The following is a 21,264-nucleotide window of genomic DNA, read 5'->3' as shown; positions in this document are numbered from 1 at the left end:
GAGCACAGGTACATCGTCCAGCCCCAAGCCCACAGGGATCATTTTTTTGTGACTGCTCAGGGGGGTGCTTCAGTGGTTCAACACGATGTGGTCTCCCTTAGTTTTTCAGTTTCCCAGGAAAACGATCGCCAGGCGTGGGGTGGCGATGCGCGATCGCGCAGGACCAGGAGTCCCCGCTTGGCAGCTCGGAGGCCCGCCCCACTCCCACGCCGCGCCGCGCTCCTCTCCAGTTGTGGCTGCTGTTGTTTTCTGAACCTTGGCCTTGCTTTCTTCCTGATTTTCCAGTTCCGTTGTGCACTTAGCAGCTCCCAGGATGGCCCTGGCCTTCCGGGTGGAGTTTAGATGTACGTGAATAAATTCGCCTGGCTATTGCGTCATCGCTGAAGTCGTCTTGGTCCACTCCCCCCGCCCCCCCTCCGCCCCGCGCGAGGCCTCCGCATCTTCTCCCAGCATCGGGGCCTGTGGACGCTTCCGGGCGCTGCGGGCACTTTCGCGACGAGCCCTCGGCTCCCGGCGAGCGTTCCCCGCCGACCCCCTCCCCCAGGCCCCTCCCTCCTCCGCGCGCCCCCCCCCCGCCCCCCGCGCTGCGTGCGCTCCTCTGCCCGCCCCTCCGCGCCCGCCTCGCGGGGACTCGAGCTGGGCTGAGCCGCAGGGCTCCGCGGCTGCAGCGGGGCGGGGTCGCGGGGACCGGCGGGCGCGCGGGCGCGGGAGCCGGGTAGGCGGCCCGCACTCGGGGGAGGCGCCGGGGCCCGCCCTCCTCCGGGGCCGAGCCGGGCGGGGGCCCGGGCCAGCGCGGGGCGGGGAGAGCCGCCTGGCCCCTCCCCTCCGCTGCCCTCCCCGAAGTTGCCGTCTCCCCCCCGGGGCCCGACAGTCTTATGATCCAGCGGATCCTCCAGGGGAGGCCGGGCCGGGGAGAGGGCGCGGGCGCCGGGTGGCGGGGGCTGCGGGCGGGCGCGGGGACCGGGGCCAGGGCGGGGATCTGGGCAGCGACCGAGGCGGCAGCCGCGCCCCGGGCCCGCCGCCCCCTCCCCTCCCGCGAGGGGCGTCGCTGCATGGGGCCGGGGGGGCGGCCCTGCTGCGCCGAGCGGCGACGGCGGCGGAGCCCCCAAGCGGGCTGGGGCTGAGCCCGGGGCCGGGGCGGGGGCTCCGGGGAGACCATGCCCGGAGGCCGGCCGGCCGCAGCATGGCTCACGGGCCCGGCGCTCTGATGCTCAAGTGCGTGGTGGTCGGCGACGGGGCGGTGGGCAAGACGTGCCTGCTCATGAGCTATGCCAACGACGCCTTCCCCGAGGAGTACGTGCCCACCGTCTTCGACCACTACGCAGGTAAGGCTCGGAATGCTGACTAAGGGGCTGCTCCCCGGGCCGGGAACTTTGGAGCAACTTTGGTGGAGCCCCCCTCGCCGCCTCCCTGGAGCGCGCTCCCAACCACTCCCCCGCTGCGCCCTCCGCCTGGCAGCCCTGCCTCGAAGCGCTGTCCCGGACCTCCCCTGGCCGCGGGCCCCTGCTCCTCCGGGACACCCCAGGTCCCCCCAGCCCCGCGCCCCTGACCTTCCCGCAGCCTCCTCCCCTCTTGCCCCAAGACACAGGGGCTGGGGAGGGGGGGGGAGAGAGAGATTTCAGGGTACCAGGCCAGACGTAGCTCTGGAGACTGGCGAGGAGAAAGGGGTGGACAGCTTGGGGGTTGGGGGGAGCTACATCACACCTCGATTTCAGACCACTTTCCAGTGAGGTGGACACAAAGAAAAAGGGGGTGACATTTCCGGAGAGTGCCCACATGACTCCAGCAGGGTGGGGGAGAGGAGGGTTTGGGTAGGAGTGAAACCGTCCCGGAGCCCCGGTCACTGTGAGCCTCTCTCCCCGCCCCCACTTCTGTCCTTGCAGTCAGCGTCACCGTTGGGGGCAAGCAGTACCTCCTGGGACTTTACGACACCGCCGGACAGGTGAGTGCCCGGGCCTCTGGCCGACTCCTCCTCCCTTTCCTCAATTCTGTGTGGCTCTGGAGGGTCTGGGGAAATTGAGGTGTCTAAGTGGGAGGATCTGTCTTCCAGAAGAGCCCTCTGGATTAGGTCTTTTTCTCAAGTCAGCAAATTATGAAAACAAAACAAATGCAGCCCAGCAATGTGAACCTCTGATAAGTGAAAGTTTGTGCCTGTGTGGGTCCTTCTGTGTGGTCCCAACTCCTGTTGCAAAGTGGCAGTAGCCAATGGTGAAGCGTCCTTATTTTTAGTTGCAGATGACCAGGTCTCCCCCTCACAGCCTCAGTCTGGTCTCTCATTGGTGAGTGGTCTGCCTGCCCGAGGAGCCTGATTGGTAGGAAATGGCATCATCTAACATGATGGGAAGGCATTTGGTCCTGGTTATGTTTATTACAACATCATTGCACTCTGGGACTCCAGTCCCTGAAAACGTAATTTGTGGTGTTACCAGAGGACTGCAGGGAAAAAGAAAAGAAATAACAACCATTCAGCCACTCCCTAGAGTGGGATAGGAAAAGGCTATGGGTTCAGGGTGAATCCTCCAGGAAGAGCTTTTTATCTCCCCCCACCCCCTCCAGGAAGGCAGGTGACTTTGGGTTTTCTTTGGAGAGGTTATTAAATTGAAAGAAAATGAACACTTCCCACTGCAGCTTCTGACTAATGTTTACAAATCAGAAGTGGCCAGGTTGTACTTCTCCTGTAGGACTAAGGGCTTTTTTTTTTTTTTTTTTCTTTCTCCTTGTCCTGGTTCATCCCTCTTTCTAGACCCACTTTTTACTCTGGAGCTCAAATTTCATGTGATGAAGTCTTACAGAATCCAGCTCTATGATTTGACCTGAAAGAATGACATTTCTGTGTGCCATGCTGACTTGTGTCCCTGAAGACATGTTAGCAGTTGGAGGGCTTTGAGAGTCACTTTGGGGGAAGTCCAGTTAATTGAGTTTCCCATCTGTAGAGAGGGGTAACATCCCTCTCCTCACACAAACATGCACACACAAACACACAGACTGTGTATGCTAGATTCTCAGCACTGAGCATAGCACATACTTGGTACTCAGTAAAGGGAGTGCTACTCTTTGTAGCATGTCTAGATTTGGCTTTCAGAATTGTGGTTCTCAGATTGTGTTAGATTCTAAAAATGGTTTGTTTCAGGGGGTGGGGTATCTTGATGTGGCATTGGCTTCTGAACTGTTAAGTTAGAGGAACATCTGAGAATGGACATCTCTGGCAGTTCACGATGCCAGAGACCACCCACCCCTATCACCAAGCTGGCTCGAGTACATGTGGTTAGCTCTCAGCTTTCCATGGCCAGTTTTGGCAAATCAGAACAACTTTTAAGTAGTAAGTACACTTGATAAATAAGAGGTTGACATTATTGGTTATTATTGGTTAAAAAGAGGATGTTTTTTGGGGCATTCACCCAAATGATCACAAACAAGACTATACTAAAGCTACCAGCACAACTATGTTTCTTGCAGCCTTCTTTACCATAGCTAAGGTATGGAACCAACCCAGATGCCCCTCAGTAGATGAATGGATCAAGAAAATGTGGTGTATATGTATACAATGGAATTCTATGCCTCCATCAGAAAGAATGACACTACCCCATTTGTTAGGAAATGGAAAGACTTGAAAAAAATTATATTAAGTAAGCCAGGCCCAAAGAAACATAGGTCCTATGGTTTCCCTTATTTGCAATAACTAGTATATGGCTGGGACAAGCAGAAAAGGTCAAAAGCTATGTACATATGTCCAGATAAGATGATGTTAAGTGAAATGAACCCCAAGATAGGGACACAAGTGATGTTTGCTTTCTTGCTTTCTTGCTTTCTTCTAATGTGTTTATAATGTACCATGTGATTTTTTTTTGTTTGTTTCTTTGTATGTTCCTCCCTCACAATATAACCCCTGTTCTCACTGTATTTGATGTCGGTACCCTGCATCTTGTATATACACTTCTCTAATTTGGGGAGGGGAAGGGAAAAAAACAAAATGCTTAAATAGGGTTACAGGTTGACGCATTGTAACAATGAAATATATAAGACACTATGTTAAAAAATGAACTTTACAATTTAGGCCTGTGGGAGGGGGTTAGTTGTAGAGGTGGGAGGGAAGAGATGGTAGGGGAAAACCAAAGGAGGAGGCAAGAATGCTTGATAGGAAATATACTCATTACCTTGCTCATGTAACTGTAACCCCCTATACAGTATTTTTATAATAAAAAACCATTTTTTAAAGTCTCTAATTTGAACTTCTCTTACTGCCTCTTTTTTCTGTATTTACTTATCCAAATAATGTTTTTGACCAAGCACCCTATTCAGCTGGACATGTGTGTGTCAGAGCTGTTCTATGCAACTCAGATCCAACTATTTCCCAAGCCCCATCTGCATATTTGGAGTGGGACAACCACATGCGAATACTACTTTATTTACTCCATAAAACAGCCTTGTAAAATGATAGGTAGCTTGCATTTTTGTAGACAAGGAAATGGGCTCAGAGAAGCTAGGTTGCTTGCCTTTGGTCACACAGCTGCTAAGAAGTGCTGCTGGGTTTACAATCTGGATCTAAGTCTGCTTTAGTCATGGGAGGTGCTGGGATGCCCTCTAAATTGGTGGCATTATTTGTATGCCCTGAGATGTAGAACCTGGAATCTTCACAGCCATTCTGAGATACTTCAATCTTAAAGACTACCTAAAGTTGAGCCCATTCACAGAGCCATCATCACTTTTCCAGTTAGCATAAGAAATACAACAAACAGGATCGATAGAAGACTCCAATATTACTGTTTTTTACCCAATGATGGGACAGCTACTCTCTTTGCCCTAATTAAGTTCCCTTCATGTTTCTCCCAGTTGCTATGACTTTTGGTTTTTGATCAGCTAGTAATAATTCATCTCTTATTACTAATAAGCAAAATTACCCATAATGAGATGGAATGACAAATGTCCTTTGTGCACATAGTACTATGCTAAGCATTTGGGTAGTACAAAAGAATAAATTTAAGAAATAGGGATCTGCCACAGCTGATGTCAGCTTAGGCAACAGTGTTACGCCTATTCATATGTCTTGGATAGATTTCTGTATTATATTTGAGAACTTAAGAACCCCTGTGGCCAGGTGCCGATAGCTCACGCCTGTAATCCTAGCTACTCAGGAAGCTGAAATCTGAGGATCATGGTTCGAAGCCTGCCAGGGCAGAAAAGTCTGTGAGACTCCTATCTCCAATAAACTACACAGAAAAAGCCAGAAGTGGTGCTGTGGCTCAAGTGGTAGAGTGCTGGCCTTAAGTACGAAGAGGCTCAGGGCCTGGGCCCAAGCCCTGAGTTAAAGCCCCAGGACTGACAAAAACAAACAAACAAACAAAAATCAAACAAAAACCACTATGAATTGATAACAGATTCCTTGTATAGTAACAACAATGGTAAATAATACATAAACACATGTATGCACATATGTATATATGTACTCTATCCATGTACCTACCTACCTACCATCTAATCTGTCAGTCTCTAGATAGATGGGTAGCAGAGAAAAGCCACACATGGGTTTTATTTTGTTTTTTAATTGTAAAGGTGATGTACAGAGGGGTTTCAGTTAGAAAAGTCAGGTAATGAGTACGTTTCTTTTTGAACAGTGTCACCTCTTCCCTCATTTTCTTCTAGTTTTTTTCCCTTCCTCCCCTTCCCCACAAATTGTATAGTTCGTTTTAAGTTGCATAGTTCATTTTCAACATAGTATCTAGTGAGTATCACTGCTGCATTAATTCACCCTCTGTCCTCCCTTTTCTCACACATGAGTTTTAGAACCGAATCTCCATTTTATTGTACTAATTGTGTGGTTCTAACTGTTCTTTACCTTCTTTGTAATAATAATGTGGTTTGGGGGGATTTGTGCTACAGAGTTGCTGTCTTAAATTCTTCAGTCTATGGAAAAGCAGCTGATACTGTTTGATGCATGTGGTAGATATGTAAGGGGTATTACTAGAAATTATACTCCACTGTGAGGAATTGGGGGGCTGTCACGGGTGGAAGAGGACAGTGTATTATGCCTGGAGGTAGTTGAACCCACTGGAAGACCATACTCTTGAATGTTTTCAGCAGAAGTGTGGATGAAATCGGCATTTAGATTCTACAATTCATTAATGCCAGAGAAATAGCTAAGAGTTTTGTGTAGGACTTGAGAAGTAAAGGAGCATCTATAGGGGCTTAGTTTAGGTAAGAGGAAGAGCAGAAAGCTCTGAGCACTGGAAAATGCTTGCTTCTCTCCATAATGTTTACCCGTACACATGGATACCTGCTGTACTTATTAAATAACATAACAGCATTCCTCAGGTTGGCCTCCCTAGTGCATGGCCTTTTTGATGACCCTATCCAGCCACAATCATTACTTGTCCAATTTATATATTAGGAATCAAAAGACATTAAGGGAATATTGCAGGTGACCTTTTGCCTCCTAGAGCAAGCTGACCTCTGCTGCTATTAGAACAGAGGGGAGAGAGAGGAGGAGGGAGAGGGGGAAGAGTGAGAGTACTAGAGCTTGTTGGAACTCAGTTCTTGTCATGTGCTAAGCTTTGGAACATCCTTCAATGTCTCAGCTCATCTAATAAGCATTGCTGTCAGAGGGAATGCTCTCCTCTCTTGGATGAGCTTTTGGGTGGTCCAGGAGCAGTGTGACAGTTTGGAGTGGGAGTTGTAGAAGCACCTTCCTTCTTACTGGAAGCCTTCTGGGGAGGTCTGGCTTCCTTCCTAGGCCTTAGTGAAGCTTCTCTTTTGCATGGTAGCTTTTACAACAGCTCCATTGCTGTCTGCTCAGGCCAGGTTTGGAGAGGTAGATTGTCTGCCTACTCTGCACTGTTTGGGGCAAAGAGAGGTGGGACAAACTCTCTGCCCAGACAAGCCGGCAGGGAGCTGCCTGGCAAGCTGCTCTCTAGCTGCAGGCTCCAGGCTGATCTCTTAATCTTTGGCAGGAAAGCAGAACTTGATACCCTGAAGAGGGAAACATTGAAGCCCAGTTTATCCTGGGGTCTCAGAATACCTGTACTCAGGAGGATATGTGTTGGAGTGAGTATGAGATCCCTAGAATTCCAGATTTAGCCACTGTCCTAGTGTGGAACGTCCATATGTATGCTGTGAGCATGCGGTTGCTATGTTTGTTAACTTAAACACACGAGTTCAGGGATGCATACATGAGAGCTATAAATATCCTTTACTCCAGTGTCCCCTGGGGAAACTTTTTCAGTGACAAGTGAGATTTGTTTCACACTTGACATAACCTAGCAGCTGTAGCCCTCTGGATGTCCAGAGGGGCACTTCCTCTAACATAAGGACTCTTCCCTAAGCAGCTGGGCCAGGCCCCTCCTTCTGCATTTCTTGGGGCAGCACCCGAGGGCCCAATATAACCAGGAAGGGGGAAAGAGACAGTTATGGCTACTGATGCTTTTCCAGGCTGGGCTTGTACACACTTTCTTCCAGACACACTAGCTAAAGGAAGAAAATAGAAATGAATGAGTTTGTAGGAACCAGACAGAAATGTCAGTCAGAAGATGGTTTTCCAACTTTGGAGAAACATAGGGTGCCAGACCCTGGCTTCCTGCAGCCTCGCCTAGGACGAGCCCAGGGATCCTTCCAAATATTAGCCACAACAGGTGATGCTGGCACTGAGCATCCTGGTTTCCCTTAGTAACCTGCAGTAAATTTCTCATCTGTGCATTTTGCTAACCTTCTTAGAAGCTATTTATATCTCCATCTTGTACCGCATCACCCAGGAATGCAGGTTTTCCTCCTCTGGGTTGAAACCGTGGACAGCCTTTGTCCACACCCAACCTTTGCTGTGTAGAATGCTCTGTCATCCCCTCTTTGTGACCTTAATGTCAGTTTGGGATGGGCTAACAGACAAGGACAGCGACGGGGGGGGGGGGGGGGGGCTGTGCCCACTGACTCTGATTGGCTTTAGATTGTACCTCAGCTCTGCTCATCCCCTTTTGATTCTGCTTTCTCTATCATGGTTCTTCTGGAGTTGACATGTCTACTTTGTAAACCAAAGCTTCCTATCAGATACACCAGGCATGAGGGCTAACCAGAGTGCCAAGACAGTGGCCCATCCTTTCTGGGGAGGCTCAGGGTACAAGACACATGTTGTCATTTGCTGTTTGTGTGTGCATGATATGCTGAAGCAGCCCTAGCTCCAAGGAAGGCTGTCCTTGCTAGGCAAGCACTGTGGCATTACTGTAGCACTGAGCTACATCTCAAGTCCCTGCTGTGATATGAAAAAGTGCGAAACATTATCATAAACTTCATGGGTCAGAGGCCTTCTGAGAAGGGGACTTGGGTGGTTTTGTTGTGGAATTGGAGTTTCAAGAGATGAGATCTCATAGTATTAAAACAAAGAAAAACAAGGCAGCTTTCCAAGGGGTATCAGTTTCTAGCAAGGACGTGTCTTGGCAGCAGTGGGCACTACCCTACTGAGAGGCTCAGATGTAGAATAGCTGTGCTGTAAGAAGGAACAAGAGGCAAAGAAACCAAACAAAAGATCATACTTGACTTTTAAAACACTGACCTACAAGCCCATGGTAGGCTGAATTTCCTTAAACTCTGAGAGGCTTGGGTTTGCACTAATTTGGCCTGCTTGGGTCAGGAGTGGTTTTGTTATTGATGTTGTTGTTTGTGGGGTTTTTTTTCCTCAGCAGTTCAGTGTTCCTCTTTCTTTTTTTTTTTTATTTTTTTTATTGTGAAAATACTGTACAGAGGGGTTACAATTACATGGGCAAGATATATTTCTTATCCAGTGTTCCTCTTTCAGTGCCTGGTGCAGCTGCTCTGTGTGCAGGGAGGCCTGCAGGTGGCAGGGTTCCTGTGGTAGAATGCTCTGGGACCACTGCTACTTGCTGTCTGCATTCCATGACCACAGGGGACTGAGTCTTATTCTGCCCCAGCACCCGGCCCAGTGCCTATTACGTGCTGGGTACCTGCAAGGAATATATCATAAAATGAGTTCGTGCATATCCAGCTGTCAACTTCTTCTTCTACTAAAGGCTGAACGGTGACTGGGGGTATTGTTGCAAGTAATATTGCCAGGCACAACCTCTTTTCCAGAAAAACTTTGCTTCTCCATAAAAGTCTCCCAAGAGCCAAAGACCATTATAGGTATATGGAGTCTATTGTTTTTGCCCCTACACAGAGCCAGCTGGCTTCAAGGATCCATGCTGTAACTTCTTCGTAGCTGAGTCTGTTGGTCAGCCAACTCCTCCTGTGAGTCTCTTTCTGTGTGAGATAGGAAGACAATTTCTACCTTGCAAGGTAGAAATAAAGATTATCTATTATGTGGGTAGTGACCCCACGTGACCTGGAAGTAGCTCAAAGTAATGGCCCAGGGCAGCTTTTGGTTCCAGTGATGTTGGTTTGGCTCTGGCTCTGTGTTCTAGCCTTCTGAGGGTGAACAGACCATGGGAAGGTCTTCCTCACAACTGAAAAACTCATGGGATACTGAGTGCTACAGAGTCCTAGATGGAAGAAAGTTGTGGGAGGAACTACTATGAAGTTCTAGGCTGCAAGGAGAGACAGGAGGCAGGAGATCACTGGCTGCCAGCGTAGGCCCCCACATAGAGCTGCTGGGCCAGCCCTGGCTCTCCTACTTCCAGAAGGAGGCTTGGCCTTCTGCAACCTGTTTCTATCCAGACAATGGAATGACAAGAGTACCTCCTTGTATAGTTTTGGACTATACAAGTTTCCCACTTCCCAGAGGAGGAATTGTATCTAAGCTTAGGGTGGTAGATGGTGGGGTCTGGGACATAAGCAAAATCTTCTCAGTCACACTGGGGGGGGGGGGGCCCTGCACCTACCCCAAGTGTGTTGAATACAGAAACTCCTTTCTGTGAAATAATTAGGAAGCATGACCCTAAATGAGGTCATGCAGGCAGGGGGTGCATGCACAAGCTCTTATTAGAGACTATAGGCAAAGCAGTGTGGGGAGGGAAGTTGGGGGGTGTCCCTCATGTGCCTTTATGGGCCTGCTATCAGTGTCAACGTGAGGAGGAGGCTCGATAACTAAATTAGGGAGCTTTTCACCCTGTGACTGACAATATAGTAATTAGAGACATATTAATGTTTGTTGATCTTAATAGAAAGTAAAAAAAGTGGGGGAGGAGACCTCTATTGTCTTCATTGTTTCTTTTCAAGTGACTGGTGGAGATTTGAATCAGCTGTCTCTTCAGATCCCTTGTCCTAGGTAAGGGTAGACTTAGGGGCTTACGTGTCACACACTCGTCACAAATGACATTTTCATAGAGTGCAGAGCACAAGATCTGCTGCCTTCCTGGGGTCTCATTCCTGCTCCTGGAGTAATGGTGGTATTTGTCTCATTTTCCTGGCTGAGAGTGGTTAGGTGACTTGGTCCAAGCCACATGGCTAGTAAAAGTCAAAGCCAAGATCCCAAGGCAGGGCTCTAGTCTCTTAAGTCTTGAGTTCTTGGCGTTAACTTATGCTAATCAGGTTGGCCATAACGAATGCCTTAGCAGACACAGATTCCATTGTTGGACATTTCATGCAAAAAGTACATTCTGACCATATGGCTTTCCTACATAGAAGAGTTTGGTGCAGTAGTTTCTGTAGGATTCCATTGGGGCGGTTGCTAAAATGGCTCTTGTAAACACTTGCCCCCTGTAAAGTGATGCTGTTTTGTTAATTTGCCCATAAATCACAGCACTTTCTTGAAAGGGCATGCCTGGAGTGAGAGTGTGGAAGAGGCTTGGTGCAGTTTGGAAATTACTTGCAAGTGACAGGTGTCTTTTCTATCCCATAAGTACTACACAGGCTTTTCCTTACCTTCTGTTAAGAGTTTTGTTATATGGGGGAAAACTGCCTCTTCAGAAATGTGTCTTGTCTTGGGCTGTGGGTGTGACTCAAGTAGTAGAGCACCTGCTTAGCATGCAGAGGCCTTGAGATCATTGTACCACTGAAAAATTTAAAAAGGAGAGAGAGAGAGAAAGAGTGGGTGTCAAGCAGTTGTCTAGTTAGCATGTATAAGACCCACTGGGTTTGATCCCTAGCACTTTTACCTGAATATTCCCTGAATATATCCCAAATCTTCCTACTACACTACCTCCTGCTTTTATTATTAGCCTCCAACCCCCTTGCCACCCACTTGTCCATGGATTTCCATATCACTGGACTGCTTCCTGTGGTGGCTATCAAGCCTAGATGAGAGCATTACTCCATTCACTTAGAAAACATTCACTGAGCACCATATCTTGGTTCGGGCCTGGTAGAGGTTACAAGTTAGATCAGGCACAAGTCCTCAGAGTATGTTATGGTAAGGGGTTGAGGAGACAGTGATGGGAAGAATAGAGCCTGTTCCTGAGGCTGGAGTCTGTTCTTCCAGCAGTTGAACTGCTAAGAAGAGTGAAGTGGAGGAAAGGCTCTCCAGAAAGAGAATGTACCTACCTTAGATTCCCACATGTACAGCCAGGATCTGAATTCCTGCCCTGGTTTTCAAAGTGTCCTCCAGCCCATACTGATCTCCTGGAACTTGTAAGGCGTCCAGATTCTTTGGCTCCAGCCCAGATGTCCCAAATTAAAAGTTCTAGCAGATCTCTGTTTTTTCCAGGCTCTTCAGATTATTTTAATGTAGGCAAACATGTCTGACTTACTAAGATACTTGTATGCTTGGTGCAAACCACCTGCACCGTCCTCTGTACACAGTTTTACATACACATGGTCCTCAAGGGTGCAAGGCACTTTTAACTCTTTCCATGTTTTAACATGTTAGCATATTTTTTCTGGGAAGAATCAGAACATCTGTGAAGATGGGCTAAGGTACTGTCATGAGGAAATGTGGACAGGCTTTCATGAGGCATTGTTAGTTCTATAAGTACATTGTCTGGCTGAAGGGTATATATTAAGTAAGCACTGTAGTTATTCCTTGATGAGGCTTAAATATCAAAAACCATTGTATCTCCTACACATCAAGAAGCCAGAGAGATATACCCTGGTCACCACGGCTGAAGTTAGCACGCTGGGTAGTGTCAGGTCCTGTGCCTAAGCGGGATGGTGCTTTGGTTTGTGCCCAGTTAGTTCCAAAGTGTCAGATGGGCCTTTGTTAAACTCCTCAGACAGGTTACAAGGACTAGCTGGAGGCAGATAAGGAGCTGTGTGTTAGATCACCCACCTAGGCAGTTACTGTTCTTTCTTTGGCCCACCCAAATGTTCTGTGCTGTGTCTTCTTCTGCCTCCATTCTCTTCTCTCCTTTCCCTTCCAAGTGCTTTCTTTCTTCACTCTTTTCTTTCTTTCTTTCTTTTCAAACTTATTCCAGTCTAGAGAAACCATCCTCTTTCAAATGGTGTGATGGCTGGGATTATAAATGAACCAACTCAAAGCTACCACTGAGAGAGCATTTAATTCTGACCATCCAGCTCAATTAAAATTCTACTTACTCCTGCTTAATTTCAAAGGCTGTCCTGCTCAGCCAGCAGGTCAGGGCTAACTGGTATTACCTGCAGGTGTTTCTAATGGCCTCCTTGGCCCTGGAGGCATGAGGAGGGGGCTGGAGTGAAGAGGGGACAGAGGAGGAAGGATCTCTTCTTTAAGGACTGGGCTTTGCCCAGCAGGCTGAGCTTCAGGTCTTCATCCAGGCTTCATTTAGAAAGGTGAGAATGTCTGAGTCCCGGCCCCACATGGCCTCCTCCCCTCTTGAGGTTGTTCTTTCTCCTAAACTAATTTATTTAACGAAGTAAATCGACTCTTGGCCAAAATCTAGCATGAAGATTGTGAGTCCCTTGAGAGGAGGCTGCATGTGACACATATCACTTTGCACAAAATTTGGAGGCCCCAAGGAGCTGGGTATATTTGGATCTGAGAGCTTGTTGGCAAGATGATTGTGGAAAGGAATCATCCTACACCACTGCCATAGTGGCTTTGTCATTTAGAAGGAGATTTCTCCATGTCTAGACATTATTGAAAAGCTTTAAAATCAGGTTATAGGTGGCGGTTTTAATGCATTGTCCATTTGAACACAATGGGACTCACTGTGGAGCTCATTAGCAGAAAGTCTGCCAGGTCTATTTGGATAAAATATTGGGCTGTGGGTATGAATTGTTCTCTAGCAAGTCTAGACCTGTGGGAATCTTTCATTCTGCTTTATGGCAAGTATGCCTCCAGCATGGCCTATGACCCCCTGTGACAGGTGGAGGAGGGGGAGGTGGTAGGAGGGCTGACTGCTTAGCCTTGCCTTGTAGCCAAATAGGTGATAGAAATATCAGTAAATTGGAGCTGGTCAGGGACATTTGTCATGATCAAATTGATGATATACATGTTTCCTCTTCCTTTAAAAAAGTTAAGATCTAATTCATAGGCCATTAGTGTGTGTGTGTGTGTGTGTGTGTGTGTGTGTGTGTGTGTGTGTGTGTGTGTGTGTGTGTGTGTACTGGGGCTTGACCTCAGGGCCTGGGTGCTATCCCTTAACTTATTCACTCAAGACTGGTACTGTACCACTTGAGCCACAGCTCCACTTCAGGCATTTTGCTGGTTAATTGGAGCTAAGAGTCACATTGACTTCGGCTACAAACCTGCTGAGTAGCTAGGATTACATATGTGAGCTATTGGCATGTGACTAGCCATTTTTTTTATTACCACCCAAAGAAACCCTTTGAGTTTTAACAGTCAACTCTGCTTTTCCCTTCCTCCCATCCTTGGCAACCACTGATCTACTTCCTATTTCATGGGTTTGCCTTTTCTGGGTACTTCATGTAAATGGAAGCATACAATATTTGCTCTTTTGTGTCTGGTTTCTTTCATTTATCATAATGCTTTCAAGGTTAATCTGTGATATATCAAGTATTGCTATTTTAGCTAGCAACTCATGACTGTAATCCCAGCTACTCAAGAGGCTGAGATCCAGAAGATTAGACTCCATCTCCAAAAGTAACCACCAAAAAGCCAAGCTGGAGGCATAGCTCAAGTGATAAAGAACCATCTGAGCAAGCAAGCTGAGCAAGTGCAAAGCCCTGAGTTTAATCCTAGGTACCTGCTCCCCTCCCTGAAAAAAGTATTAATATTTTATTCCTTTATGGCAGAATTTTCATTTCCTTTTTCTTTTTTTGATGATGCTGAGAATTGAACCCAGAGCTTTGAGCTTGCAAGGCAGGCATTCTGTCACATGAGCCACACCTCTTTTCCATTAAGCCCTTTTTCACAATGATTATTTGGGGGTAGGGTCTCACTTTATGCCCAGGGGTGGGATGAGATCCCTCTATCCCCGTGTCACAGGATGACAGACACATGCCGCATACTTGGCCATTGGTTGAGATAGAATTTCATGAACTTTTCTGCCCAGACTGGCTTTGAACCATGAACCCCTAGTGTTTACCTCCAAACTAGCTAGGGTACCTGCTTGAGCCAAGTGGATTTTTTTTTTCTTACTCCTTTTGTCAATCTTTCTTCCATGCCCACTCTGGCTCACACTAGGGGGACCATGTTCAGGTTTGTAAGGCATGAGAGTTCTGCTTTCTTAAACAAGTAGGAGTAGGGCTGGACTACGTCTTCCTCTCCACCATTATGAATCTTAATGCTCTCTCATGTGCTTGTCCTAGCTATCCATCAAATGTATGCATATCTGCTAAGCACAGGTGAGTTGAGGAACCCAGATCCATCTGTTAGTGTTCATTCCTTGTAGAAGTGGTTTATCAAGTCCACTGAGAGGAGAAAATGTGTATAACTGACTGAAATGGGTAGAAAATGCAACATGCTGTAAAAATGGGAAAATGAACATTGTCATAAAGATGGCTCATGACCTGGCTTTTTGGCCAGGTTCTTCCAAATAGACTGGGTTTCTATAGAGCAGCCTCCCATTCAGAAATGGTGTTACTGGAGAAATTTGTGCATCACCAGTCCATAGGCCCTAGTGTAGAATCCACAAAAGTGGATAAACTCCTCATAGTTCCAAAAGCAGAGAAATAAATAGCCAATGAAAACACACTGTACAAAGACATTTAAAAAAAACTTTCACTCTATCAAATTGGACAAGATAGGAAATATTGACAGCCAGGATGCAGAAAAGTTGCTATTCTGCCTGTTGTTAGGAGTGAAAACTTACCCAACCAGTTTGAAGGTTAATTTGGCAAAGTGCCTTGAATTTATAGTGATCCATTTCTATGAATTTATGTCAAGAAAACATTCATATTTACATAAAATGATATTCTTCACAGTGTTATAATGATAACTTACACAAGTACATTGATGTATAGTGAAGGCAATTGTTAAGTCATAGAATGGTATACATTAGACTAATAGCCATTAAAAATGCTTTCAACAAATAGTTAAAGAAATATAAAAGGCTAATTATGTGTTAAGTTTGAAAATGCATGAATTAAAGCTATACACACATATATCATGATTACAACTCTGAAGATATTCACATATATAATAGAGAGGAGAAGAATTAGAGCAACATAGTGAAAATGTTAAAAAGTGATTTGTGAGCCAGGAGCTAGTGGCTTATGCCTGTAACCCTAGCTTCTCAGGAGGTTGAAATCTGAGGATTGAGGTTCAGAGCCAACTTGGGCAGGAAAGTTTGTGAAACTCTTCTCTCCAATTAACCACCAAAACATTGGAAGTAGAGCTGTGGCTCAAGTGGTAGAACACCATTCTTGATCAAAGAAACTAAGGGACAGTGAATGCCTAGGTTCTAAATTCAAGCCCCAGTACCAACAGATACACACACACACACACACACACACACAGACACACACACACACAGACACACACACACACACACACAGAGTAATTTGTTCTAGGTGGTGATACGGAATGTTTTTAGAAATGTACTTGTTTATTCTCTTTTTTCCATGTTTTTTAAAAGTCAGAATGGGTTGGGAAGATGGAGGAGAATGATGAAAGGGGTGATATCAATCAAGATGTTCTGATAAACTGCTTTGTTGAAAGGTAACCCCTTTGTACAGCTACTTAAAGATAATGAAAATATAATTTTTAAAAAGTCATTTTATGTTTGTGAAAGTTACAGTTTAAAGATCCTTTTATGAAGAAACAAAAGTTCTCTTCCCCCTACAGAAAAGGCAGGTCCCATGCTCCTGAGACATCGCTTTCTACTCCCAACTGCTTATTTCGGTAATGAAACCCTCTCTTGATTTCACACCACGCAAAATGAGACTTTTGCTCTCTTTCACATATATCTCTAATTCTATTGCACTCTTTCTAATTTCAGTCTAACTAAGGGGCAATGTTTATATTTTATGATTCTGTGGTCACAGCTGAGCCAGGTATTGTATTATAATAATTATTTTTTTCCTCTTGAATCCCTTTGTGTTTATTTGGGGTTAATGATTACCTTCTTTCTTTCCTTGTTTACTTTCCACTGTGTATCTGGATATTTTGCACTTGCCTTTCCTCCCATGGAATCAGAGATGTCTGGTATTCTGCCATTTTCTTCTAGGAGACCCCTCCTGAGCCTTCCTACCTGCTCCTGTCAGGTTGGTGCCTTGTACCAGCTGTACAGCTGCTTCCCCTGGATTTATCTTCATCTTTATTCAGATTTTGTCACTGTCAATTATGCCCCTGTGTTCAGGATCCTCTGTCTTCTTCCTTTACTTTCTCACTTGATGTAGGGTAAACTTTATTCATTTCCTGAGAAAAGATTGTGGGCAAGTTTTTTGACACCTGGTCTGTTTGAAAATATTTCTTATTACTATTCATACATGACTGACAGTTTGAAAATTGATTGGATTTTTTTTCTTCAGAATTCCAAAGGTATTGTGCTACAATCTTCTAGCTTTTTCTATCCGATAGAAAATAGGAACATCTGATGTTCTTTTATCGTCTAGCTGTTTCGCAGCAGGCAGTCTGTATAGTAGAGTGTAACTGGCTACTGTGAGCCCTTGCAAAATAGAAACTAATGTCGTTTGGTTCTGGGAAATGTTCTTGGTTTATGTCTTTGACTTCTTCACTTCCTGTTACTTCACTTCTGTGACCCTAGATTTAAAGACTGGAGTTCTTAGAATGGTCCTTGCATTTTCTTACACTTCAATTCTCTTTGTGTCTGTTCTTGTGCTCTGTTTTAATATATCTTCAATTTTGACTTTCTCTTTCTTTCCAGCTTCCTCGCTCTTTCTCTCTCTCTCTCTCTCTCTCACACACACACACACACACACACACACACACACACACGCACACACACGCACACACATTTTAGAAAGGACTTATTATAGTATAATAATAGGGAGATACAAAAAAACAAAAGTATTTTTGCTCCCCATGCCAGAAATATGAGCTAAAGATCTATAGACCCAGCCGGGCGCTGGTGGCTCACGCCTGTAATCCTAGCTACTCAGGAGGCTGAGATCTGAGGATTGCGGTTCAAAGCCAGCCCGGGCAGGAGAGACCGGGAGACTCCTATGTCCAATAAACCACGAGAAAACCGGAAGTGGCGCTGTAGCTCAAGTGGTAGAGCGCTCGCCTTGAGCTGAAGAGCTGAGGGACAGCGCCCAGGCCCAGAGTTCAAGCCCCATGACCGACCAAAAAAAAAAAAAGATCTATAGACCCTTTCTCTCTCTTTCTTCCTCTGTCTTTGTCTCTTTCAACCAATTCTGCCTGCAATGTCAGATGCTTTGGAGACAGACAGAGATCATGGTTGCAGGCCATCCCTGGGAAAAAAAATGTTAGTGAGATCCTATCTCAAAAACAAGCCTGAGGTGGTAGCTCAAGTCTTTAATGATAGAAGGTTTGCAATCCATGTCTGGCTGGACAAAATGTAAGAGACCCTATTTGAAAAACAAGTAAAACAAAAGGGCTGGAGGCATGGCTTAAGTGGTGGAATACTTGTCTAGCATGTATTAGGCCCCGAATCCAAAACCTTAGTACCATAAAAGAAAAAAAAAGATTGATCTATTTTTAATGTCCAAGAACCTTTTTTGTTCTCTAGATGTTTTTTTCATTAGCCTGTTGTTTTTGTTTGGGATGGAGAACCTTCTGTAATTTCTCCAAGGATATTTATGGTAATTCTTTAAAGTTTTTTTTAAAAAAAACAGCATATCATTCTACTTTAATGTTCATTATTGTTAATCTCTTACTGTGCCCTGATGTATAAATTAAACTTTATCATATATATATATATAATATATAAAGAGGGTCAGTGCTATGTATAATTTCATGTATTTCCTGAGAGTCTTGATATAGATTCCCTTGGAGATAAAGGAAGGCTACTATATATGTTGTGGAATAATTGAATTTAGATAATTAGAGTCTAGTAAGTCCAATGTCCATGTTACTTCAAAGATGGTCTTTTGTAAGTATATTTTGATCCTTGGAATGAACCTTGTTTTCTTGCTTGTCTGTCTTGTTATTCTTTCAAAGTTGTCTCCCTTCATATCTCTGCCTTTCATGATGGGTAGCTTGGCATTTTCTGAGATTTCCTCAGATTTACAAGAATGACACTTATAGGCATTAGAGACATGTGTGCATGGGGCTAGTTGACACTGGTCTTCCTGTTCGTTCTGTCTTTCAACTTACCACTGATGATAGTTTGAGGTGGACTTTTCTTTATTGGGGTGAGGGGCTGTCTTATGTACTATAGTATGTGTTGCTACTCACTAGATGGTACTAGCCCTTCTTCTCAGCTGTGATCATCAAAAATGTCTCTAGTCGGGCTGGGAAGGTGGCTCAGTGGTAGAGCGCTTGCCTTGCATGCATGAGGCCCTGGGTTCGATTCCTCAGCACCACATAAGCAAAAAGAAAAAAGCCGGAAGTGGCGCCGTGGCTCAAGTGGTAGAGCTCTCGCCTTGAGCTGAAGAGCTGAGGGACAGCGCCAGGCCCAGAGTTCAAGCCTCACAACTGACAAAAAAAAAAACGTCTCCAGACATTGTCAAATGTTCCCTTGAGACAAGACTACTTGTTCTTCTCCACTTCCAGGTGAGAGGCATTGTACCGTGATCTTTTACACCCTTCCATCACCTTAAGGCTAATAGACTATGAGCCAGAGCCATGGTTCCCATAAAAGTCTCTTCCCTAAAAGGCTCATGTTGGACTGCCAGTGTCCTGAAGACAGGTTGTCAGTGTGTACTCTGGCCTGTCTATGTCCTCCCATGCAAGCAGCCTTTGTTCTGCCTTTTGTACGGAAGAAATCTCTTCTGCCTTTTGCCAGGCTGAGGAGTTTACCACAATAGAGAAGGGGATCTGAGATTGACTGCTTCATAAACAAGCTTTCAGTCAGCCTCTTGTTTGTATTTCCACCTTTGTCCCACAGCCAGAAGAACATGTTGGTCCAGTCCCTGCAGCTTAAGGCCCTCCGGGCCTGCTGATCTGGGAACAGAGCTCTGCCTTGACCTCCTTGCTGTCCCAGTAGCTGGCTAACAGAGTCAGTTCACTTGGGTTTGTTTTGTTTTGCCTTCTAGCTTCTAAAACTTTGTTGCTCTTATCTCCTTTCTTATTTGTCTTGTTCTGGTGGCTTTATGCCTTTTTAAAAATTACTGTACTGTTAAAGGACTTCAGAGAGATCAAAGATGAATATGTGTGTGTTTAGTCAGCTGGGACTTAACTGAAGTCTTCCCCACTTTATAATTAGAAGTATAAATATGAAGAACATAGCTACAGTGGTGGCTCCTCTTTTCCCCAAGATGCTGAGGAAGATGAGTTTGTAAGAAGCCTCTTTGGTTCAGGCTTCAATCGAAGTAAATATCTTGGAAAAGATTTTATTTCCTCTGGGTCATGGATTTTCTGGCATATTCGAATTATACAGCCCCCAAGTCAACTAAACTCTGTGTAGGATCTGTGTAGACCATTACTTAAGAGTTCACATACTTTTTCAATAGGCCCATACTGTCTTAGGTCATAGCTTTCTTTGGTTGCATTTCAGTCACTTTGATTAAGCTGAGGTATTTTCAGGTAGTAGAGACTCCTTAATGTAATATATATTACAGTAAACTAATAACTATATTGTTTGATTTCCATTCGCTCAATTCTTAAAATGTAATTTTATTGCAGTGGTTACATAGTCTTCCTCCTCACCTAGGCATAACTATCACTGAATGGTCAGTGACACTGGGAAACAGCAATGAATCCTTACTGCGTTGAAGGCAGAGCAGGTCTGGAGAGTTTCCTAGACAAGAGATTGCATGAGGGTGTGGATTGGGTTGGGAGGGGACACAGATGAGACAAGACTAAGAGAAAAGTACAGAAGAAGTGTATGGTTGAGGCGAAGGAGAACATGGGGGACAATCTGTCTTATTTTGGCAAGAGTGTGTGGTGTCAGGTAGGCTATTGAAGCTAAGGTTGTCAGAGAAACTTAGTGCCAGCCATGGCTGGCTTGAACACCAGGGTAAATAGTTCAGACTTCCTGAAGGGCATAGAGAGCAGTGACATCTGGGAAGATTAGTGCTGTGTAACAGAGGCAGCTCAGGACGTTTGCCAATGACAAGTTGTCTGTCCTGTGAATCCCAGGTGCATAGCGTCTTTTCTTCTTGCCTTTTTTGGACCTGTTTATATATTTAATCATAACAATGACCTTATGAGATGAGCAATATTTCTGTTGCTCCCTCTGCTTTTTTCCTAATAGATGAGAAAACAGGCTTAGAGACACTGAAAAAGACTTGTTCATGGATACACATGTGGAGGTAATACTAGGTCACAGACCAGGCCAAATCTACAGATTGTCTCCACTGCCTGGATCTTGCCAGTTTGCTTACAAGCCAGTGGCTCTGTAAAGGGAGATGCCTAGTGTAGGGTTTTCCAGACAGCACAGAACTCAGACTTAAGTGATGCACTCCATACTCCAATGAGACTCAAAAAAGTAACACAGGGCAGGGTTCAGAGCCGGAACCTGTTGCCTCTATCACACAGGCTATAATTTAGAACTTTGGTCCACCCTACAGGTCCAACTGTTCCAGGCAGTTTCACCAAATGCCTGGACTTTGCTGCTGCCCTGGGGAGAGAGATGGCTGTCCTAACACTGCCCCAAAGGGTTTTCATGAGAATACACAGAAAGGACAGAATTAAAGCCACTGCATGTGAAAGCATAGTCTCTCTCTCTCTCTCTCTCTCTCTCTCTCTCTCTCTCTCTCTCTCTCTCTCTCTCTGTATTGATACTGGGGCTTGAATTCAGGGTCTAGATGTTGTCCCTTAGCTTTTTCAGTGCTGCTGCTTTACCACTTGAACCACAGCTTTACCTCTGGCCTTTTGCTGGTAAAAGTTTCAAGGACTTTGCTGCTCAGGCTGGCTTCGAACCATGATCTTCAGATCTCAGCCTGCTGAGTAGCAGATTATGTCAGGCCTATCTGCTGTTTTTCTAA

At 45.5% G+C, this 21,264-nt stretch overlaps 1 protein-coding gene across 1 annotated transcript in view; it reads left to right on the top strand.

Moving 5' to 3' along the window:
• The first annotated feature begins 1,027 nt into the window (after positions 1-1,027).
• Positions 1,028-21,264, top strand: part of Rhoq (ras homolog family member Q) — a 40,645-nt gene continuing 20,408 nt past the window's right edge. The window contains exons 1-2 of the mRNA XM_042675554.1: positions 1,028-1,325; positions 1,884-1,942. Coding sequence (XP_042531488.1) covers positions 1,184-1,325; positions 1,884-1,942 — 201 coding nt within the window. The 5' untranslated portion in view covers positions 1,028-1,183. The remainder of the gene's footprint in view (positions 1,326-1,883; positions 1,943-21,264) is intronic.

The sequence above is a fragment of the Dipodomys spectabilis genome, unplaced genomic scaffold, assembly GCF_019054845.1.
Source record: "Dipodomys spectabilis isolate Male_0828 unplaced genomic scaffold, ASM1905484v1 ptg000026l, whole genome shotgun sequence".
Taxonomy (NCBI): Eukaryota; Metazoa; Chordata; class Mammalia; order Rodentia; family Heteromyidae; genus Dipodomys; species Dipodomys spectabilis.
This window is presented reverse-complemented; position numbering and strand designations above follow the sequence as displayed.